General features: G+C 38.5%; 1 protein-coding gene across 1 annotated transcript in view; it reads left to right on the top strand.

Moving 5' to 3' along the window:
• CAPZA2 (capping actin protein of muscle Z-line subunit alpha 2) overlaps positions 1–25,071 on the top strand; it is a 55,733-nt gene that overhangs the window by 4,959 nt on the left and 25,703 nt on the right. The window contains exons 2-3 of the mRNA XM_056118345.1: positions 20,405–20,468; positions 23,299–23,350. Coding sequence (XP_055974320.1) covers positions 20,405–20,468; positions 23,299–23,350 — 116 coding nt within the window. The remainder of the gene's footprint in view (positions 1–20,404; positions 20,469–23,298; positions 23,351–25,071) is intronic.

Genomic DNA, 25,071 nt, shown 5'->3' with positions numbered 1-25,071 from the left:
CCCATGTCCAGACCTTGACATTTTTTGACTTAAACTATTTCAGCACCCCACCCCAAACCCTCCCCAACCTTATACTTTGCAGTTAGTGTTTTCATTTTTACTTGCATCATCAAAGTGTTTTATACAATTAATTTCTTGCTTGAAAGGTTCATTTGTTTACACTGACTTACACTCTCAGTCAACAGAATTATTAAATTTATATTTGTTACTGTTTTTAACTGTTATTCTGTTAGTAACACCTTTTTTCTGTATGAACAATGCATATTAGTGCTTTTTCTGTGAGAGTACAGTTGAGGAATAAAGCTAGTAGAGGAATGGTGCTGAAGGGCCAGTATAGTGGATAGGGTGCTTGCCTTGTATGTGGCTGGCCGGGCTTCGACCCCCAGTACCCCATGAGGTCCTCAACTCTGCCATGAATGATCCCTGAGCATAGCCAAGAGTAAGTCCTGAACACCATCCAGTGTGGCCCAAAAACAAAATAACAAAAAATGCAAAAGAGAAGAAAACTGGGGGAGGCAAATAGTGTTATGAGATTGTGTGATATTTGGCCCATCTCTCTCTTACATTTCTCTGCTAGTTAGGCTTTTATTTTAAGGTTTCTAGATCAGTCCCTGAAATTTTCAGTATTTAAGCCTGTTTGAATATATTGTTTTTCTGCTCTGCGACTTGTAGTTGCCATTACAAGGAAGCCCAGCTCATAAAAATGATGGCAGTGGCCTTTTATACCATTCTAACCTAATAGTTAAGACATTTCCATATATATATTTTTATATATATATATATAATTTGGGGCTGGAGCGATAGCACAGTGGGTAGGGCGCTTGCCTTGCACGCAGCCAATATGGCTGACCCGAGTTCGATTCCTCCGCCCCTCTTGGAGAGCCCGGCAAGCTACCCGTGACGTATTCAATATGCCAAACACAGTAACAACCAAGTCTCACAATGGAGACGTTGCTGGGCCCGCTCGAGAAAATCGATGAACAACGGGAAGACAGTGACAGATATTATAATTTAATCATTCTGTGAATTTGGAAATAACCTGATTGCAATTTATTTTAGTACCTCAGGTAAACTTGCAATCTATGTTAGTACCTTATCTTAAAGTTTCTGCAAGTGTAATTGGTATCTAGCATGGTAATTGATGGTAATTGAATGTTGGTACTCCTTACTAGTCTGTCCCCTTTCTGAAAAGTTGAAGATATTATTCATTCCTCAAGACTTAGGTCAGGTCACAAAACTAGTTTTAATCTGAACTTTGTAATGCATCATCAGTTTTCATTATAGGTGTTTGTTTACCTCCCCACCATTCTGTTGGAATTCCTAAATGCAGAAATAATATTATCTTTAGCATGTGCCATTAGGCTGAATATTGATGAGTAAGTAGTTCTCAGTGAATGAATAAAGGAATCGTGGATTTGCGATATTGAGAGAAAATGTAAGGATTTGCGAGATAGTACAGGAGGTAAGACACTTAGTGTGCGGTGAATGCAGCTGCAGCAGCAACCCTGCTTCAGTTCCCCTGCACTAATGCTTCCCTGAACACCAGACCCTCTCCCTCCAGAAAGAGAAAGTATGATTTTCATTGAAAGGAGTCCAATACTAAATTTTTTTTAGGGGAAAATATTTGTTTCCCAAATTTTTTATTTCTAGTAATTCATAACTGTTAAAGTTTCTAATATGGAAGCTCCAGATTTATTTGTCATCTCACCCTTTTTTTGGGGGGGGGGGGGTGGATATCCCATAGTACCCTCTGATCACACCCAGGCTGCTCCTGTACTACTCTGATGTTCCATTGCCCTGGAAGGGGGGTGGGGGGTATCTCCAACTTTGGAAAACATTCATTAAGAGAAACAAATGGAACTCCTTTGAGGATATCTGTGTCTATAAAGACAAAGTTGCCATCATAATTGTCATAATATATAATTGATATAAAATTCCTATTTACTAAAGAGTAAATTCAGTAAGCTTTTTGGCGTGATTTTTGTTTTTACTTGTCTTTGCTTTTGTGCCTCCAAACTATTCACAGGATGTCCTAGGGCTCCTTCCAGGCAATCATAGCCAGTAGACCAGGTGACTCAATGATAGGGCCCAAGGACAAGCTTGGATTCTGCAATGTCAGGGATTACCTGGGCCATCAGTGGACTCAGGGTTGCTCAGGGGCCTTCGGGGTACACCAGAAGATGCTCAGAACCAAGCACTGCGGAACCAGATATCGGCCACAAGCAATGGCACAGGCCTTAACTCTACTAGCTTTCTCGCTCTCAACTAGTATTCTTTTTATGTAAAAAATAGTCCTGTTTCATTCTGAAGGTGAAGAAATTCTGTCATCGTACGAATAAAATGTAAAAAAAAAAGTCCTTTCACAAGCAGGAACTTGATAACTGCTATAACATTACTGGAGTTTTTTTAGATTTTGCACATTGTAGCACATTTGTAGTATATTTTCAGTACATTTAAAGAACACATAGAAGAGAGGGTATGCAGAGTAATTTTCAAGATTGAAAACCTGATGAGAAAATCAAAATTCTGATTTCCATTTTTTAACCTAAAACCTTGTCTCCCAAAGTAGTAATTTTATCACAGATACATAGGAGATCTATAGAACTACCTATTATAGTTGTCAAAAAAAGACATTTTTACAATTTTTATTTTAAAGGTTCACATATACATTCTCCATGTTATTTGTCATGGCATTTATTTATATTTTCCCCTGTAATTCCAATGACAGAATTTTTCTTATTGTAGTTTACTTATTTCTATTGACAGTGAATAGAAAGGATAATTGTTAACTACCTTGATGTTTATGTTTTTACCAAATACATAATTTTCATTCTTTTGGGGGATAAGGACACATCTGGCATTGTTCAGGATTTATTCCTGTTTCTGTGCTCAGGGATTATCCCTGGCATTGTTCAGGGACCATATGCAAGTGCTGAGGATCTATCACAGTATTTTTTTTTTTTTCATTTGAGTAGAGTTGCAAATAGTCACAGTTCTCCATCATCCTATAATTTAAAATCCTGATTATTATTTTCACCTAAATCTCTTACAGATGTAAACGTATAGTTAGCTTTAAGTACAATTTATTTACTAACAATTTAGTGCTCTCTTTTCAAGATGTTTGATTGGCTGCTGAATTTTGGGAATTGATTTGTAATTCTTTCATTTCTGTAAATGATCTTTTATTTCTGTAACTTTTGTCTTGTTCCTTAGACCAGCCCTTCCCTCTTTTTAATTTAATGTCCTAAATGTTCTTATCAACCTTTCCCTCCCTCACTTCAGATCCACTTGGAAAAGAGGAAACTTACATTACAAGGATAATATACTTAAAAATTTGTATCTGAAAATTAAAGATCTGAAATAATTTGTCTTAATCTTACAAATGTTTGACCCTATGTATTAGCTTATTTATTTAAAATTATTTAGAATACAGAGTTCCTTATTTCCTATTCCCAAACTTTGGGTCTTAAATTTGAACTGAAATAAATGAGGTCTTGGGGGCTGGAGCAATAGCACAGGAGGGGGGCTGGAGCAATAGCACAGCGGGTAGGGCTTTTGCCTTGCACGTGGTCGACCTGGGTTTGATTCCCAGCATCCCATATGGTCCCCTGAGCACCGCCAGGAGTAATTCCTGAGTGCAGAGCCAGGAGTAGCCCCTGTGCATCGCTGGGTATGACCCAAAAACAAACAAACAAAAAAAAAGTAGCACAGCAGGTAGGGCGTTTGTCTTGCATGCGGCCGACCAGGGTTCGATTCCCAGCATCCCATATTGGTCCCCCAAGCACTGCCAGGAGTGATTCCTGAGTGCAGAGCCAGAAGTAACTCCTGAGTATCACCGGGTGTGACCCAAAAAGAAAAAATAAATAAATAAAAAATAAAAAATTAATGAGGTCTTATTTTATGAGCCTAGCATGCTTCCACCCCACCAGGAGGCTATCCGTGAGGTCTTGTTTTACTCACCTCCTCTTCACGCTGTTGAAGGGTTTCAGTTGCAGTGTTATTATGGGGATGAGTGAACACATAAAACTTGACATTAGACAGATGACATAAATAGCAGTTTATTGATCCCGTATACTCAGTAGTCCAGAGGAGAGGGACACAGTGTTCAATACAGGTCTGTACAGGGGTTGCAATCTGGAACATGCTTGGTCTTGCTTGAGAGGCAAGTTTTGTAGTATCGTGAGGATGGAGTAATCCCTGATGTGACTGGCTTTGAATAATTCCATAGGCTAGCATGGATAAGCAGAAAACCATGCCTGTTAATTAGTGATAATAAGTAATAAGCTTTTTTTTCTTTTTCATGTACCTGTTAGTCATCTCTATGTATTCTTTGGAGAAATGTCTGTTCAGTTCTTCACCCCATTTTTGAATGGGTTTGTTGTTTTTGAATTTTGAGTACTTAATATGACTTGGATATTAGCCCATTGTCAGATGTCTGGGTTGTAAATAGTTTCTCCTGTTCAGTAGAATATCTTTCTACTTTTTATTATTTTAATTAATTGTTCACTTTTGGGGGCCATGTCCGGCAGGAAGAAGGACTTAACTCTTACCTGTGTTCAGAGATCATTTCTGGCCAGTGCTTTGGGGAACTGGAAGGTGCTGCGAATTGAACCCAGTTTAGCTGCATGCAAAGCAAGGCCTTTCCTACTTTCCTACTGTACTCTCTCCCCAGCCCTGTCTTTTTATTTTAACAATAGTTTCTTTCATACTACAGAAACTTTTTATATTGTTGTAGTCTTACTTGTTTCTTTTTTCTTTCTTTTGTTTTTGTTTTTCGGGGCCACTCCAGGGATACTCAGGGCTTACTCCTGACTACATTCAGCAGTCACTTCTGACAGTACATGGACCTTATGGGATAGTACAGCATCTACCACCCCGGCCCTCTTCCCCCCATATCTATCATTTTGTATATTTTCTTAAAGATGGAGTTCGATGATGTGGGGTATTCTGCCCCTGTTTTCTTTAATATATTTTATTAATTTGGGTCTAATATAAACATCTTTAATCAATTTTAAATTCAGTTTTGTATATAGTATGAAATAGTGGTCCAGTCTGATTTTTTTTTTTCTTTTTTGGCATGAGACTTTTTTTTTTTTTCTTTTTGAGTCACACCCAACTGATGCACAGGGGTTACTCCTGGCTCTGCACTCGGGAATTACTCCTGGCGGTGGGGGACCATATGGGATGCTGGGAATTGAACCCGGGTTGGCCACATGCAAGGCAAACGCCCCTAATTTTTTTCTCCCTCTACTTTATGTTCTTGGCTGCTTTGTTGCACCTGCGTGAACTCTTTGTTGTATAAGGTTTACTTCTAATTATTCTAATTCTATTCAGTTCATCTTAATGTTTTTTATTCCATTACCACATTGTTTTGATAGCTGTAGCTTTGTGGCATAGTTTTAAGATCAGGAAATATGCCACCTCCTATCTTCTTTTTTATCCAAATTGCTTTGGCTGTTTAGGGTGAGATAGGTAATAGGAATGTTTATGGTTCCTTACAAATTTTCGTGGTGTTTGTTCTTCATTTTTGAAGAATGCTATTGAAATTTTGTTTATATTGAATATATGTGAGTGTTTGGGTAGCATGATCATTTTAACTCTGCTAATTCTTCCCATTCATGAACGTGGAATATTTATTTTTACATTTCATCATGTTCATTTTCATTTCTTTTAATAGTGACTTACAGTTTTTGATGTATGAATCTTTTAACAGCTAATTCCTAGACACTTTTATATGCTTTTTACACAATTCTAAATGGGATTTGAGGGTGGGTGGTTTGTGTTTGTGCTCAGGGCTTTCTCTTGACTCTGTGCTCAGGCATCATTTCTGACAGGGCTTGGGGGACCAACCATATGCAGTGCTGGGTGTTGAACTGTATTGATTGCAGGCAAGTCCAGTTCCTTAACCCCTATATCGTCTCTCTGATTCCTCTAAATGGGATTTAAACAGTTTTTTCCCTTCTCTGATAAATTGTTGCTTGCATATAGAAATGTCAGCTGGGTTTTGTGTGTTGATTATTAGCCCGCCACTTCACTGCTATAGCTTTATTATTTCCAAAAGAATTTTGGTGATAATTAAAATTTTTCAAATTTTAGAGTTTAAAGTTGTTGATTGGATTTTAATAGCCTTCAAATATAGAAGAGCTTTATATGTTATACTGTTTTTATCTTGTTGGTAGTCGGAAGTCCTCTGATGATTTTAAGCCTGAAAAATCAGCAGAGTTTGCATTGACAAATAGCAGTTGGAAGAATGGAAAATGAATTTTGGAGACCAGAAGAGACCAGCAGGGCGCTGGAGCGATAGCACAGCGGGTAGGGCGTTCGCCTTACAAGCGGCCAACGTGGCCGACCCGAGTTCGATTCCTCCGCCCCTCTCGGAGAGCCCGGCAAGCTACCGAGAGTATTCGATATGCCAGACACAGTAACAACAAAGTCTCCAATGGAGACGTTACTGGGCCCGCTCGAGCAAATCGACGATCAACGGGAGGGCCTTTACCTTTACCTTTAGAAGAGACCAGAGTCAGGAAACTATTATAAAAATTCAGAAATAAAGTCACCAGATCTGGTTGGAATGGAATTAAATAGAAAGGGATTGGATTTGAGCAAGAACAACATGATCATGTGACTGTGGGCGAGAGAGAAAAGTGTGAAATGATTGCTAGGTGATGCCAATAATTAAGAACAGAAGGGAGTTGGTGGCACACCCTGAGATATCTTTGAAACATTTTGTTGAAGAGTTCTAATAGATAAATTATAGTTCAAAAAAGGATCTTAACCTTCAGGGAGACTTTGGTTGAAGATAAATTGATTTAAGATTTGTGATCTTCATACCACCTATCTTTCCAGTCTCTCTTCTGAACAGCATAGATTTCTGTTATGGGAGGCCGCTCTGTGAAATCTTTGAACTTCATCTGAGGACTTCATTCAGATCCTAATTTTAGCTCACTCTTTTCTCTTTGATAAGTTAAAGATAACAGGGAGCCAGGTTATGGCCTAAATGATAAAGTCCATGTCTAGCATGTTTAGTGCCTGTGATTGATCATCAGTGCTACATGACCCCTACAAAGTGTTAAAAATTATTAAATTTATTAAAAATTAAAGGTTCTGAATACTGAATGTAATAAATTATTGTGAACAACTTTATAAAAATAATTTTAAAAAAATTAAAGATTCTAGAGAGATAGCTCAAAGTATTGGTTGCATACTTTTCTATGGAAGTCCCAGGTTCTATACCTAGTACCACTCTAAGCATCTCCAAGTGTAAACCACTTCCCCCTCCAAAAAAGAATAAAGGTAATAATCGTTGTTTCAGAGAATAATTGTTGATATTTTTGTGTGTGCCAAGGATCTTAGTACATCCTAAAAGCAAGGCATGCATTTAGGATGTACTGCATTACATGTTTTAATTGTGTGTGTGTTTCCTCCCAGAAATGGGATTTAAAAAATAAGAAATAATTATTTTGGATGCCAGAGACTACAGCACAGGGGTTAAGCCACTTTTATGAAATAATTATTTTGGATGCCAGAGACTATAGAGCACAGAGGTTAAGCCACTTTTACTATCTCATTTGACTCCTTGAGTACCTCTGGAGATGGCCTGAAAACAAAATTTTGAAAGCAGTTATGGTGTACTTTACCATTTTTGGTTTGCCATAAAAGGTGAAGGTTTATAGAAGTTTAAAATAAAATTTCAGTAAAAATTATTAGTCTTGGTTTGGATAAAAACTTGAACTTTATATGCACACCATTGCCACAAAAATATTTTTTTCCTTCTCTGTTGCTATCTCTTTTTGAGGTGAGCAGTCATGTAGGGAAGGAAGAGATGGTTGCCAAGTGAGGTAGAAGGTTATCAGTGTCTGGGAAGTGAATGTACAAAAAATAAATAGGACGCATGGGCATATTTTGTACCTCTCGAGGGCACAGAGAAACTAACATGTAATGCAAAAATACGTATGTTTCAGAGACATGTTTTAAAATACCAGAACTGCACTTTTTTTTTCCCCCTTCAGTTTTGGCCACATCAGCGGTGCTCAGAACTAACTAACCTCTGGCTCCATGCTCAGGGATCATTCCTAGCGAGACTTAGGGAATAGAATTGTTGGAATTGAACTAAAGGCAGGAGTCATACCTGCTGCACTGTTACTTCGGGTCCCAGAAGTACGCTAATTTAAGTATAATAATTGTCTGCTACTGTTATTGCTGATGATAATACTGATGGTATTTATTCACTTCGCTTCACATAGTTAATGAATAGTGGAGATGAAATTCAACAGAGTCTGGATCAAGACATATTCTATACTGCTTCTTTATCTTAGTATACTAAGTTTGATTTTTAACATTGGATATATGACAATTAGCAGAGTACATACAGAATTGCATTATCAAGAATTCTCAGAGTATGTATTACTTCAAGGAGCAGAGCTAGTGCAGTGGGTAGGGTGCTTGTCTTGAGTGCTGGTCACCCAGGTTTAATCCCTGATACCACATATGGTCCCTATCTCCTGGTAGGCCAAGAGTAAACTCTGAGCTGAGCACCATCATATTGCGCCCCACCCCCCACCCCTCCACCCCTGCCACCATTAAAATTTTTTTTTTTTCATGGAAATGCTGTATTCCCTGTTTGTTGGTTCCTTTTCATGTATGGGGGGAGGAGGGGGTGCACACTTGGATGTACTTAGGATTTACTCCTGACTGCTCAGGGATTACTCCTGGGTCGCGGAACCATATGGTATTCCAGAAATCGAACTCCAGTCATCTGCAAGCAAGCAAGCACCCTACTCACTGTAGTATTACTCCAGCCCTTCGCTATTTTAAATGTTTTATACTTATAGATTTATTGAACTTATAGTATTCATAGCCCTAAGTACTGAATACAGGGTAAAGGCAACAGAATCCTGCCTAATTGAACAAATAGTTGTTGGATAAATATTTTTTTTATTTTGTTTTTTTGGGGGCCACATCCAGCAGTGCTTAGTGGTTAGTCCCACTTGGTGCTTGGGGGACCTTGCCTTGCCAGACATCTACATGATCTACATGAGCCTCCTGCATAAAAAGCCTGTGTACTATATCTTGGAGGTGTCTCTTCAGTTCCTTAATAAATATTTGCCACTCGGCTATCTGCCCAGCAACTTTCGACACACTCAGATAAATGCCGTGTGAAAAGAAAGAAAGAAAGGTTCTTCCCTCTTGGTTTCTTTTTTCCTTTCCTTCTTTTTTTTCCTCTTCATTACTAAATCAGTGCTTGTCATAAAGATTTTAGAAGAGTGTAGTTAATTGTTTTTGTTTTGTTTGGGGGGTTCAGGACTCCCACACAGCACTGAAGGGGCTTGAGGGCCACTGCGGACAATGCTTGGACAGCCAGGCCAGTGGTTCAGTATGAAGGCCCAAGGATAGCAATCCTTGCAGTGCTTCAGGCCTATGCCCAGAGATGCTTGGCAGGCCATGTGGTAATAGGGGGAATAGAACCCAGATTGTCTTGCATGTACCTTTGCTACTGTACTCTCTCTCTGGACCCTATATATTTTAAAAACCTTCATAGTAGATTTTTATTTCCTGAGGGGAAAATTAGCATATTTTCCATTAAGTTAAATATTGTTATGACCTTTATAGGAATTTTATTTAAATAAAGAAAGCTAATGAAATTCCCTCTTCACCTCAAATGTTATGTAGTTTGGTTCAGTAATTAGAGCTGAGTGGTAAGGTTTTTGTTCATTATATCTTATTGCCTAAGACGTTATACTTCAACACTCAGCTGAGTCTTCTTTGTAAATAGAAAATAGTGAGGATTCTGTAGAGTTCAGAATGTAGAAATTGTATTACTATGGGATTTGTGTGAAGGGCGTTCCAAGCTGCTCTCTTCCTCCTGCGCAGCTCAGGTGCCAGGTCATTTGTCATGTTGACTTCTCGACCTAGGTACACATAGCTGTTGCATTCGGAGATGGTCGTTCCGTTGAGAGCGAATGGGGCATCAGGAACGAGGCTGTTTCTCATAAACATTGTCTTTGTAAGATTCAGCTGTAGTCCTACCTTTCCACACTCACGGTCAAAGTCGGCCAGCATTTGTGCCGCTTGGCTGATGTTTGGTGTTATTAAAACAATGTCATCAGCAAAGCGGAGGTGGTGTAGTTGCCGACCATCTATCTTCACTCCCATTCCTTCCCATACCAGTCGTCGCATGATGTTCTCGAGGGTGGCACTGAAGAGTTTCGGTGAAATGGTATCACCCTGCCGCACCCCTCTCTTGACATCAACGATCACTTCTTTGTAGAATGGTGAGATCCTGGTAGTCAGTCCGCAATACAGCTCACGGAGGATCCTGATGTATTGGGCTTGAATGCCCTGATTGGCTAGGGCTTCAATGACCTCTTCCGTCTCAACAGAATCAAAGGCCTTCTTTAAATCAATGAACGTTAAACAGAGTGGCATCTTGAACTCCCGAGAAACCTCAATGAGTTTGGTTATTGTGTGAATATGGTCGATGGTGCTGAATCCTTTACGGAACCCGGCTTTCTCGCATGGTTGTCCTTCATCTAGTGTTCTGCCAATCCTATTTAGGATGACTCGAGTGAATAACTTGTAGATGACAGACAATAGGCAGATAGGGCGATAGTTGCCAATGTCATGGATGTCTCCCTTCTTGAACAGTAGTACGGTCCTGCTGGTTCTTGGAACGCCTTCAAGAACGTCGAAGAAATAGCTAAGAGGACGAAGAACCTCCGGCTCCGGGCACATCTCTTTGATTCCACTGTTCTTCCTGCATTAACATATGCCTCAGAGACCTGGGCCCTATGCAAACAGGATGAGAATGCTATTCAGGTCTCCCAAAGAAGAAGAGAAAGAGCTATGCTTGGAATATCACGTTTCACTCAAATGAGAGAAAAAATCCGGAGTTCCAACATCCATCGACAATCAAGAATCAGGGACGCTGTCCCATTTGCCAAGGTGTCAAAAATCAGATGGGCTGGTCACGTAATGAGATTTAAAGACGACCGCTGGACTAGAGCTGTTACTGACTGGATTCCACGGGATGTCAAAAGACCACGTGGCCGCCCACCTACCAGATGGTCAGACTTCTTCGTCAAGGTCATGAACGATCGGTTTGAGGCTCTTTATGATCCCAGAGCGAACAGATGCCATTGGGCTACACTAGCACGCGACAGGGACAAATGGAGACGTTACTGGCGCCCGCTCGAGCAAATCAACGACTAACAGGAAGTTAAGTGATTAAGTGGGATTTGTTTAGAAAGGTGACTTTAGGTTTCATTAGCTTCAATTTATTCAGTGCAAGCACTGCAATTCCCTTCTAAACATGTCTTGATAAAGGAAATATGGTAAGTAGACTAAAACATTTTCTGACCAAAGCCCTCAATTTAAGCAAGAATATCCTGATATTTTTAAAGAGATTTGAAGCAAATGCTCGGTTTAGACATATGCCAGCATACTACTTTCTGTAATTCGGAATAAAAGCCTAAAGTCCTGAATTATGGTTTCTTTAAAATTTTCCATTCTAAAAGCTCCAAAGTTGTGTGTGTTGGGGGCAGGGACAGGGTCAAGTCTAACTCCATGTGGGAGGTCTGAGTTTAATTACCAAAGTGACATGATCCTCCAATCACTGCTAGTTTTTTTCCCCCAAATCAAAGCTAAATGGACTTTCTACAAGGCATCAGAAGTACAGTATATACATCTTTTTTATTTTAAGTTAAAAAAAATATTAAAACTTGGACTATTAACTAATAGAAATGAACCCAGTAATATTTCACTCTTAATTATCTTGGTTGCTGAGATTTAAAGTTAACATTTATATGTAAAGAATAGAACTGTGTATTTGTAATCTATATACATAAGATACTTTTACTCCCTTCCTTCACCTTTGTTGTTTGTTGTTATTGTGATGTCTGGGTTCTCACAACCCAGTGTTAGTACTTCAGCAGTTAGTTGTGGTGCTCATTTACAGTTGTGGTGTGCCCGGGGTTTTATACACTTGTCAACATAGGGTGGTGCCTGGCATTGAATTCCCTGTCCTGTTACAATGAAGCAAGACTCTTGCCCACAGAGGTCCATCCCTGAGTCCTTATGAGACACCTCTGTTTTCTTATTTTTTAGTTGCAATATAATTTTACTTTCCATAAAAGGCACAAGTTTAATATGTTCGTGCATTTTCGCAGTTTCATCTGTGCATCTACCGTTCATTCAAAATAAGATAATGAACATTTTTCGTCATCTCAGAAAATTCCTTGTTTCTTTCTGATTGATCCGTGCACTTTTCCCTGCCACACTCGTCAACTTTTATTGCCATAGGTTTTTCCTAGTTTAAAATATTACATAGGGTTGAAGTGGTAGAGAAGGTGCTGGCCTCGGCATTCGGCCAACTCCAGTTCAATCCTGCACCATTCATGTTTCCTTGAGCATGGCCAGGGGTCACTCCTAAGCACAGAATGAAGAAAAGCCCTTGAGCACTGTCCAGTATGGCCTCCCAAAAATGAATCCTGGGTGTGTGCCTTGCTTTCTACTCAACAACATGTTTTTTAAGATTCATGATATTATTGTATCAGTACCCAAATTTATCTGTTCCCTGTTTTTGTTTTGTTTAAAAAAGTTTTTGTTTTATTTTTTGTTTTATACCTGGTGTGCTGAGCATTTGGTGTTAGGCATCAATCTCAGAGCTTCCAAAATATTAGGCGTATGCGTTGTCTCTTGAGCCATATCCCCACGTGATGATATTATGAGTAAGGCTTCTGTAAAAATTTATGTATGTTCTTTTGTCGCATTTTTTTTTTTCATTTTTCTTAGGCTTACCTAAATAACCAGGTAAATTGCTGGGTCATGAGAGAATTTTCAATTTTGTTTTGTTTAATACTTCCTTATGAGATGTCATTGGTATGTTTATGAGTCTCTGGGAGGACAGTCACAGAAGTGATCCTGTGTTTTCAACAGATTCAATTTGGGAGCATGGCGAGCTGTAACTAGAGATCATTTGGTAAAGATATCATAGGTATAAAGATATCACAGGTATCCTCAATTAAAATTGCAATTTGTCCTTCTGTAATTATCATATGGAGACCACTTTTAGACCAGATAAATATTCTCTTGTTTTTTTTTCATACCACAAATTCTATTTCCAATGGTGGTTTTGAAAGTCATTCCTTCTGTATTAGTTATATATGTAAAATGAAGAGCTACCCAAATGAAGAACTTCCACTTTCTCCCATTTGCATTTTTGTTATTAGGTACTGTGTATTTGTGTACTTTATTTTTGGTTTATTGTTTTTATTTTATAATTATTGTCATTTATTGATTAATAGAATGGTTTTTTTCCCCCTATTTCTTTTGTTTCAAAAAATGGAGAAAGCTCTTGGAGCTAGAGAGATAGTACAGCGGGAAGAGTACGCACTTTGCACGTGTCTGACTTGGGTTCAATCCCCCAGCATCCCTTATGGTTCCGGGAATAATCCCACAGCATTTGCTGGGTGTGGCCCCCACACAAACAGAGACAAAGAAGGAAGCAGCCCTTAAGAAAAAATAAAGTTTGATAGTGATTGATACTTTTGTGTTATCTCAGCTGATGGGCAGAAACTATTTTTCTTAGCAAATATATACTGACAATGTACTTGTGCCTTTTAAGAGGGTGTTCGATTACGTGGGGAATGGGGGTGCTCAGGAGTGACCCCTGGCAGTGCATGGGAGACTGTATGTGATGCTGGAGAATAGCTGTGGTCAGCTGCATGCTGGGGCTTAAACTATCTCTCCAGCCCATAGGTAAGGCTTTGAGTATGCCACTTTCACTTTATGAGTAACATTACAACTATTTGTATATTTTGTAATTCACAAAAAGATGAAATAATCTTTGGGTCTAAAACAAAGGAAAACAAAAATCCCAGCTTCTTCAGCTTTTTGTTCAAGTTAATATAAAGTTCTACATCAGTGTTTCCCAAAGTGGGCGATTCTGTCCCCTGAATCCATTGAGAGGCCATGGGGGAGGTAGGGGGTTCACATTGTAATAGCATCAGTGCCATGGTGATGAGATACTATTATCAGCTGCCAGTGACTAACAGAACAGAGAACTGAAGAGTTCTTCTCCAAGGTAGGGCATATAGCTTAATGGGGTAGTGTGTGTTATTTTGTATGCAGGAGGCCCAAGTTTAATACCTAGCACTAACTTGTGGTATCCCAGTACTAAACCATGAGTAACCCCTCAGCACCTCAGGGTATGACTCCCCAAAAACAAAAAAACAAGACTTCCTCTCCAATTTAGCATTCTGCTTTCCAAAAATCTCCCACTCCACTCCTGAATTACTATAAAAGTAATCATTCTTTATTGATACTGACTCTACTTTGGAAGGATTTTGAATAATATGTGGAGTAAGATGGTAGCTTAATATTTAATATTTAGCAGTCAATTTAGTATTGTATCGCTCTTCTCTCCCCCTAAAAGCTCTAATTCTCAGGAGTTAGCTCATGTAACAAACTTTTTGAAATATGTTCTTTAATATTTTCAGAAATTTCTAATATTTTTGTTAACTTTTATGACCCATTTTCTTTCTTGGATTTAGAAGTCACTGTCACTGTCCCTGTCCTCCCTTTGTTCATCAATTTTCTCGAGCAGGCCCAGTAATGTCTCCAGTGTGAGACTCTGTTGTTACTGTGTTTGGCATATCAAATACATCACGGGTAGCATGCCAGGCTTTGCCGTTCAGGCGAGATACTCGGTAGCTTGCCGGGCTCTCTGAGAGGGGCGGAGGAATCGAACTCGGGTCGGCCATGTTGGCTGCGTGCAAGGCAAATGCCCTACCGCTGTGCTGTCGCTCCAGCCCGGATTTAGAAATAGGCTAGTTTTTTTTTGGGTTTTTTTTTTTTTTTTGCTACTCTCAGCAGTATTCAGAGCTTACTCCCAGTTTGCACTGAGGGATCACTCCTGGTAGGGCTCAGGGTACGTTATGGAGTACCAGCGATTGGACCCAAATCAGCTTCGTGCAAGGTAAGCGCCCTGCCTACTGTACTATTTCTCTGGGTTCAGAAATTTTTTTTCTTTTTTATTTTTTCTGGGTCATACCCGGCAATGCACAGGGGTATTCCTGGCTCTGCACTCAGGAATTACCCCTGGCGGTGCTCAGGGGACCATATGGGATGCTGGGAATTGAACCTGTGTCTGCTGCCTGCAAGGCAAACACCCTACCTGCTGAGCTATTGCTCCAGCCCCGAGAATTTTTTTTTTAACTAAAATTAGCAAGGAAGTGATATAGGGAAATATTGAGTGTATACAGTGTATGTAATTACTGAAAATTTTTTTAGGAAGACATTTAAGCCTTTACTGCAGCAAGCACATCTTTGGAGGAGAGGGAGCTCTCCAGCAGTGCTCAGGAATCTGAAGGCCACTACCAGTGATACTTGAGGCCTAAGCTTTTATGGCTTCGGCTCAGAAAAACTGCTCAGTTGCAGCGATATCCTTGGACTGCGAGGGCTATTTCTGGTGGTGCAGTGCTAGACCATGCAGTGCTAGAGATAGAACTTGAGACCTCCCATATTCATTGCATGCGTTCCAAATCTTTAAAGCTTTAAACTCTCTCCCCTGCTTGCAGATAGATCCCCCTCCCCCCCAAACACACACACACACACACACACACACACACACACACACACACACACCTGAAGTATCTGAAAATCAGATTCTTGTTGCCTGGTGAAATTCACAGAGCAGCTTAAAAATCCTTAGAAGGTAACTGTCAAGTCCCGGTTCTTATTTTGGGTTCTCTTTGTTCTCAGTCAGACTGCTCCTGTGACCTTCTAACCCTTAAGTGGGGTCCTTTGGATTTTCTGATCTTGAATTGTGTGAAACAGTTGGTTTTTTGTGTATGGATTGTGTGAAACAGTCTGTTAACTCCTTTGGGATTCTGCATAAATTTAGTGTAGGTAGTAAGGAAATCCATATTTTATCTGAAAATAAAATGTGGATTGTTTTCTTTATAAAAACTCAAAACATAGTTGACTAAAATTCTAAATGGTGTATATTTTTAAAATTTTTTTAAAGCCCACTAGTTTATTGAGTGGCTACATTGATCTTACACACACACACACACACACACACACACACACGTGCGCGCGCGCGCGCACGCGTACACACAGCTTATTGTTGATGCTTTCTGTTTTTATAAGTTTTGTGGTGTATGCCCTTAGGAAATTGTGATGTTTACATAATCATAATAGATGAGAGCACATTTAGTATGCATTGTCTCCCATTCCCTACCCAACCCTGTTTAAACTTATTTTGTATAGGACTGTATAGAGAGCTCAACAGGCTGAGTACATGCTTTTTATATGGGAGGCCTGTATTTAATCCCTGGCACTGCAGGCACTACCAGGTGTGGCCCCCAAATAAAGAATTTAAATGACTAAATATGATTTTCTAAAAATCACTATGAAGTATTTTGCTTATTTTTGTCTTCAGGAGTGTAGGAGGCTTTTTAATTTCAATAGAACTTTAAAAAATATTTTTGAAGAAACTTAATTTTGAAGGTAAAGGTAAAGGCCCTCCCATTGATCATCGATTTGCTCGAGCGGGCCCAGTAACGTCTCCATTGGAGACTTTGTTGTTACTGTGTTTGGCATATCAAATACGTCACGGGGAGCTTGCCAGGCTCTGCTGTGCGGGCGAGATACTCTCGGTAGCTTGCCGGGCTCACTTAAAATGGACATTTTAAATTAACATATATTAATAGAACCCTCATTTTTTAAACTTTCCACCATGTGTATATGTTTATATTTATGTAACCATTTCCCAGGTGTGCTGTCCCATCACCCCAAAACAATTCCTTTTAAAACTCCTGTCCCTCATTTTTTTCTTTTGGATTCACACCTTTCACTCATTCCTCTCAGCCATAGCAGGCATTGATCTGATCTTCACTGCTAAAATATTGAGAATATTTTATAAGTGGAGTCATTTTAATGATGTTTCCTGTTCACGCTTTTTTCTTTTATTGTAAGACTTGAGATTTGTCAGTTGTTGTTGTTGCATGTATTTATATATTTCTTTTCCTTTCTCAATAGTATAGTACAGTATAGGTCTCAATTGTTTTGTTTTTCTCTTCACCCATTTCTGAACATTTGGGATGTGAATTGTCTGCAGTTCTGAACAATTCTGACTATATTGTTTTATTTTCGGGCTATACCTACCTGTGCTCAGGCCTTGTGCTTTATTCTGTGCTCAGGGATCACTCTTCAGGTCAGCCATGAGCATGGCAAACACCTTACCTGTTTTGCTGTCTCTCCAGCCCCAAACTTGTGACTTTAAAATAATTATTTTTGCTTGAACATAAAATTATGTAATATGGTATGTGCTTGATTTTATAAGAAAATTTCAAACTGCTTTCCACATTGTAGCATGCATTGCCTAATAATGTATTATAGTTCCAGTTATTCGATATTCTCATAACACTTGGCATTCTCAATCTTTTTTTGACTAGGTATTCTAAATAGTGGTAATAGTATCTTAATAGTGCTGCATAAGTAATCCTTTCCATTACAAGTAACCAGTATTTATTATGGTTTCAATATTAATTTCCATAATGATCAATGATACTAAGCATATTTTTGTTTCATTTATCTGTCTTTTTATGGACCCTGGTAATATGTTTGTTTTGCTTCCTAATTTCTTACCCAGTTTTAAGAGCACTTTATATGTTCTGGGCACTTCTTTTTGTTGGAAAAGTGATTTGTTACTATTTCTCTAGTTTGTAACTTGTTTTTTCATTCTCTTTCACAGAGCATAAGTTTTCCTTTAGTAATTTCAGTTTATCAGTTTTTTTAGAATTATATCTTGGTTTTGGTATCATGTCTAAGAATGTTTTTTTAACCCTCAATCATGAAGATTTTCTGTTTCTTTACAATTTAATTGTTCTCTGCATTTTGCATTTAGACTTATGATCATTTTTACTTAATTTTTGTATATGCCATGAGGGTTATATTTCACTTCATTTTCTTGCCTTGTGTATCTAATTGTTTGTTATAATCTATTCACAGACCTCCTTTCTCCTTTGACTTGCCTTATTTGCTAATATTTTTTGATACCTTCATGTTTATGGGGTATTTTGAGTATAAGTGACTTTTTTCTCTTCTTTGTGAGGGAAGAGTAAATTACTACATGACCCAAATCTGTGCTTATCCAATGTAAAAAATTAATAGCAACAAAACAGTTGTCAATCGTAGAATAGAATCAACTTGTTCATATTTATCCAGAAAATCTTATTTGAATTTTGATTGAATGTGTAGGATAGTTGGGAGAGAAATGTCTTTCCAGTATTGAGTCTTCCAATCCATGATTGTAACACATGTCTCTTCATTTATTAGTTCTTTGATTTCTTTCATTGGTGTTATGTATAGTTTCACATTCCATATACATATATGTACATATCTATATCAGATTGATAGATATTGGGGCAGGGGGGAGCACATCTAGCAATCAATAGTAAGGGCTTGCTCCTGACTCTGTACTCAGGGATCATTCCGGGAAGTGCTCAGGGCACCATATGGAATGTCAGGGATTGGACCCTCTTTTCTATCTCTTTGGCTTCTCTACAGATATTTAAACGGTCTTTCTGTACCTCCTTTTCATCTCTTTACTCTGAAAATCACTTTAGTATACACACAAGATGCAATTGTGTATACATCAGAACAGTGACAGTGCCAGTAAAGCAGGGAATAGGAAAATAAGTTGTCCAGGCTGTTGTTTTATGCTAAGGACATCTCTTTAATTCCATCAATACTGGAGGTATATAAAAATATGGCCTGGAAAGCTTATTTGGTGTCTCCTGGGTCTTGTCTGAGAGAGTTTTATTCTGGTAGAGCATGGTAAGGCTTCTGAGTGTACTTTCCTAACAAAACCATTTCAGCTGTGGATTTTCAGGAACTGTTCCTTACTTTAGTATAGTCATTAGAAAATCAGTTAAAATGCACAGGGCCAGGTAAATGGCACAGGAGTTATATATGTACATGGCATGTACCCAGCCCGGGCCTCGGCCTCCTGAGCATCATCAGTGTAGTAATTCTGGAGCACATGAGCACCATCAGATACTCAGTTTTCCCCCACTGTTCCAGGCCTTAGCACTGAAATATCAGAGTATTCAGAGTGGCCCCTTGAACACTGCTTGGGATGGCTCTCCCCCCATAAAAAGTACTCAAGACCAGTAGTTTTCAACTCTTTTCTGTGTTCCTGTGAAAGAAATATTTCTCAGACTCAGACAAAAATCAAAACAACAAACAAACACTGTCCTCCCATTGTTCATCTATTTGCTCAAGCAGGCCCAGTAACGTCTCCATTTTGAGACTTGTTACCGTGTTTGGCATATTGAATACGTCATGGGTAGCTTGCCAGGCTTTGCCGGGCGGGCGAGAAAAATCAAGACAAAACATTTATAATTATTTATCAGTGTTTAGATAGTACCAAATATGACCCCAACTATACCATATGTTTAGCAACAATAATTTTCTCACAGACCAACAAGAACTGAACTAGCATCAATCTGTGTACCTGCAACTGCCCAAGACTGCTTTTAAGTTTAATATTGGGATAGTACAGTAAGATCTTTGCCTTGTATACAGCTGAACCAGATTCTATCCCCAGCATCCCATATGGTCCCCCAACCTCTATCAAGAGTGATACCAGAAGTGAGTGAACCAGAAGTGAGTCCCGAACCCCACTGAGTATGACTCTCCCTACCCTGCTCCCAAATGTATAATACTGGTATTTAAATTTGCAGATATAATTTCATTAGTGATTAATTGCTTTATTGAAAAATAATATTCAGGACCATACAGAACAAGGGATTGAACTCAAATCTCAGGTTTCCTGCATGCAGAGCATGTGCTTAGCCCTTTGAGCTATCACTCAGTCTTCAAATAATTTAAAATAAAAATTTTATTTTGAGAAGTTGTAGGTAGCTTTGAATCCTTAAATGCATTAATTATGTTTTATACATATGCATAATATGTATGAAGTGATAGCATAATATGATGCTGGAGCAATAGCACAGTGGGTAGGGCCGACCTGGGTTTAATTCCTCTGTCCCTCTCAGAGAGCCCGGCAGGCTACCTAGAGTACCCTGCCCGCACGGTAGAGCCTGGCAAGCTCCCTGTGGCATATTCGCTATGCCAAAAATAGTAACAACAAGTTTCACAATGGAGACGTTACTAGTGCCCGCTCGAGCAAATCGAACAATGGGAGGATAGTGCTACAGTGCTACTTATACATATTCAGCTGATTTTTGTGTTTTAGTAAATGGTTAAAATAGTAGTAAATGTTAAAAATACCACTTTTTTGAAATCAGAATTTGAAGTTTATATTTTTGTAGTTTTTAGAGGGGTATTTTAGCAGAGGCTTATCTATGGAATATTAATATCTTTATTTCTCTTTTAGGTGCGCATAGCAGCAAAATTTATCATTCATGCACCTCCTGGAGAATTTAATGAGGTGTTTAACGGTGAGTGTTTATAACACGAAGGCTCATATATCAAAAACTTCCTATTTTGAAGAATTAAATTGCATAATTAAAATTTTCTGAAAAGTAGGACAAATTTATTATTTGTATGATCATTTTGGGTGAATTAACCTCAGTGAATATTTTAAATAAAATATAATTTTTGGGGGGGGGTTTGGGTCACACAGGGGCTACTCCTGGCTCATTCACTCAGGAACTACTCCTGGCAGTGCTGAGGGGACCATATGGGATGCTGGGAATCGAACCCGGGTCGGCCGTGTGCAAGGCAAACGCCCTACTCGCTGTGCTATTGCTCCAGCCCCAAAATATAAAATTTTAGCTATTTTATAACTTTTAATATTTCTTAACAAAGCCTATTTAATGCAGATAACTGAAAAAGGAGGCCCCAGAGTGGGCATTGTTTCACTATGTTAGAAGTAATACAGTAGAGTTAAGACTATAAACATTTATCATTTTTAACTGTTCTTCATCTTGCTGGTTGTTGTGTAAAAATTCTAAAGCACTATTGTGAATTTTTATTTAAAATATTAGAGATGGAAGAATGCATATGTATTTATCAATAGAATTTCTTGGTTTGGTTTGTGGGAAGCGGTAACTCTTAACAGTAAATAGGTATTTTTTTTTTTAAATGGGGTGGTGGTTTGAATTTGGGACCATCCATACTCAGGGTCTATTCCTGGCTTTGTGCTCAGGAATGACTCACAGAATGTGCTCAGGGCAACATGTGCCACTGGGGATTTGAACCAGGGTCAGCAGTAAGCAGAGCAAGTGCCTTAACCCCTGTACTGTATCTCTGGTCTTATAAATGTATATATTAAGAATTTTTTTTTTTAGGCAGAAATGTCTAATGTTTATGGTGAATACATTCAGAAGTTAGCATATCAGTGGTTAGCAGATACTGTTTTATAAACTGAAATAGAGCGCTGAAAAATGATGTGTGAAGAGACAGTGAATTTTTCCCCTAATTTTGGAATAGTTGTTATTTTATTAAAATAATTCAATTATTTTAAAATTTTCAAAGTGCACAAGGGGTGGAGCAATAGCACAACGGGTAAGGGTGTTTGCCTTGCACGCGGCCAACCCGTGTTCTATTGCTTCACCCCTCTTGGAGAACCCGGGAAGCTACCGAAGAATATCTCGCCTGCGCGGCAAAACCTGGCAAGCTACCCGTGACGTGATGCCAAAAATAGTAACAAGTCTCGCAATGGAGACGTTACTGGTGCCTACTCGAGCAAATCGATGAACAACGGGAGAACAGTGCTACAAAGTGCACAGAAACCTGCAAGTCAACATAAAATTCTGTCCTTTAATTCCATTTGAATGAGACACTTTTATCATCTCTCAAATCAGATACATACACACAGTATAAAACATTACATAAATATTATGCTGTATGTGCTGAATTTTTCCTCTACTGATCATTATGGTTGTATTTCTATGTTTTAAAATGTATAATCTGCATTATTTTTAATGAGTACTGTTTACAAGTTGCAGTACTTTGTTGTTGGGAAATGTGTAGATTATTTGTTATTTTCATTTTTAAATTTGGATTACGCATGCTTTGTATGTACAAGGTCTCAGTTTGATCCCTGGCATCACAGGCTCCTATCCCTCGCACTGCCAGGGATCCTTGAATACCAGCAGTCATGGTGGCCTTTTTTCACCACTGGGCCCAAGCTTCACCGTAAACCCAATCTAACATCTAACCACCCAAGTCAGTGAACAGATTATTGCTGGAGGGGGCCTCAGGCCCTTTGAGCACTACTTGGGAGTCCCTGTCCTCTCAAAAATACTTGAGTACGTTGTTTTATTTGTTTATAATGGCAGTCATCTAAAAGACTTAAATGTATAAAACAATGAAAGAAAATAAACTTGAGTTTGTGAAACTGCTGCTTTTTTTGTTGTTCTTTACATTTTATAAAATGCTTAATAGAATTATTTTTCATCCAGGAAGGTAGCTTAAAGGGGTGGAATACTTGCCTTGCATGTGTTAGGCCCTGGGTTTGATCCCCAAGATCATTTGGTCCCCTGAGCAACACCATTTGTGGCCCTCGTCATCCCCTGAACACTGCTTTTGACATCTCTTTAAAGTTTTTAAAGTAATATTTTAATTAATGGGCAGATAGATTAATGGAATCTAAAATTAATATAGATTTAAGAATCAATTGCTAATTATAACCCTGTATCAAATAAAGGAGAATTGTTCATAAGGTCCTAAACAGTCATCTGTCATTTGACCTTTTTGAAAGCTGTTTCTTGTTGAATCACTTTTTCATAGAGCATTTTTATTTTAAACTCATGATAAATAGTACTGCCAAACTTGGAAATATATTGTAAGTACTCTACAGATCTTTCGGCAGTGGGGAATTAGATTTGGAACATCACCTGGCAGTACTCAGAGGCTGATTCCAGCTCTGTGCTTAGGATTCATTCCTGGCAGTATTTGGAGGACTGGTACCAGGAATTCAACCCAGGTCTCCTTTTGCGACACGCTTAGCCATTTAAGCTCTTTGCCCTCTTTGTAGATTTTATCACATCTTCCTTTTTGTGTAGCTTATCTACATTTTAGAGAGCTACGTCTTAGTCTGACTACACTGATTGTTAAGATATGTCAATTTAATTTCCTTACCTATTTTCTGGCCAGTATTTATTATTGCTATACCCTGATGTGTGTTTGTGCTTATGTGGTCATCAGATTGATATTTTCATCTTGTTTACATTGAGAAGAGAGACCAAAATAACTTGCATTCATTACATAGAAATTTCAAACACTGAAAAATAGTAATTCAGAAAACGTAATTTTGTTTTACAGATGTTCGGTTACTGCTTAATAATGATAATCTTCTCAGGGAAGGAGCAGCCCAGTAAGTATTTATGTACAGTAATATATGTTGTAACAGTCTAACTGAAGTGTCATGGGGAAATACTTTAAAGATGGTTTTTCAAGCAAAAGTTTTATTAACCCTCATTTCCACTAGACTTGCTTTTGATTGCTTTTGGAAAATAATTCAGTGTTGTCTTGAACTCTCGAGTGTTGGGATTCGCCCTCAGAAGGCAATCTGTCACCTGTTGTTGAGATGTACAAAAACTATGTATGAAAACTAGCTTACATGACACTGTTTTACAATCATTGTTCAGTTTTACTAGAGCAAATAGCCATAATTAGGCTTCAGATTAGTTGCATTAATTTTTCAGTAAGAAGAAAAATGCCTTAAAAGAAAAATCATTTTAGTTAAAGTATTTACAATGGCATTGACATTTGTGGTTCTGGCGTACGTGGTTACCTCACTGCCACCAACACTTACTAGTGCCTCTGTGTCACCTCCAGTCCATCATCTCCCCTAATCTCAGTTTATACTCGCACAACAAATTATCCGTTGATGCTGTTTTACCCTTGTTTCCCTATATACACCACAGGTGAGTGACATTATCCGTGCTTATCCTCCCTCTGGCTTGTTTTGCTCATGATGCTCCTAGAGTTCCGTCCAAGTTGCAGTTTCATCTTTTTACTAACAGCTGTGTACTATTCCATTTTCAATTGCATTTTTTTTTTTGCTGAATCTATTCTATACAAGTACCTCTCTTTGCCACGTCTGTATACCTTTTCTCCTTCCTACATTTGCTTCTTGCTTTATCACTTTTGATTTTTTTTGTCCCGTCCCTTTTTCTTAAAGGAGAAAAAAAAATCTGAAAATTTTACTAATACCAAAGTGTACAAATTTTCTTCGTGTTTTAGTAAAGTTAGCCATCCTGAAGAGTTGGTACTCTCAAAATAATATGCCTTGAAACACCGAAAATAACTTTTTTATTCAACTGGCATGTGAATACTAAACTTCACAAATATGCTCTATGATAAGAAAAGTAAGTCTCTGAGGGATTTTTCTATATGGAGTCAGTCATACTTGGTATCAAGTCAAATGAAATATAAATCCTTTTTAAAGGCTTAGAAAGCCTATGGAATTCAACATTTTAATTTTAATAGGGGTGAATTTTTTTAACTGCTTAAATAATCGACAGTATTTTAATAGTAAATATGAAAAATGATTTGCAAAACGGAAGGAAATAGAAGGTAAAAAGTTAAAGGAATGAGTTACGCAAGAATAATCATTGTTTTCAAGGTGTCTAATTGAGTGCTTAGCATTTAAATATTTGCATAAAAAGAGGGGGAAGGTGATGAGTGGAGAATGGATGGTTAGATGCTATTAACTTTTTTAAGTAAAGGGAGCTTTGAACGCCATCTAGCCTAAACCCACTTTGTGTTGATCAATGTAAGTGGTGTCCACGTTAGCTAATAGCCAAGGTGGAACAAAATCGAGATCTGATGCTTTGGGTTAGTGAGTAGCATCCTTTTTTCCGGTGTATTAATGACCTATTTATGCTTTGAGCATTTAAGATAAAACTTTACATACAGCAGGTAGGGCGTTTGCCTTGCATGGGGCTGACCTGGTTGACCCGAGTTCGATTCCTCCACCCCCCTCAGAGGGCCCGGCAAGCTACTGAGGGTATCTCACCTGCACGTCAAAGCCTGGCAGGCTACCTGTGATGTATTTGATAGGCCAAACACAGTAACAACAATGGAGACTTG

The sequence above is a fragment of the Sorex fumeus genome, unplaced genomic scaffold, assembly GCF_029834395.1.
Source record: "Sorex fumeus unplaced genomic scaffold, SorFum_2.1 ptg000037l, whole genome shotgun sequence".
NCBI classification, from domain to species: domain Eukaryota; kingdom Metazoa; phylum Chordata; class Mammalia; order Eulipotyphla; family Soricidae; genus Sorex; species Sorex fumeus.
Note: the sequence above shows the minus strand (reverse complement) of the source record. Positions and strands in the feature narration are given on the sequence as shown.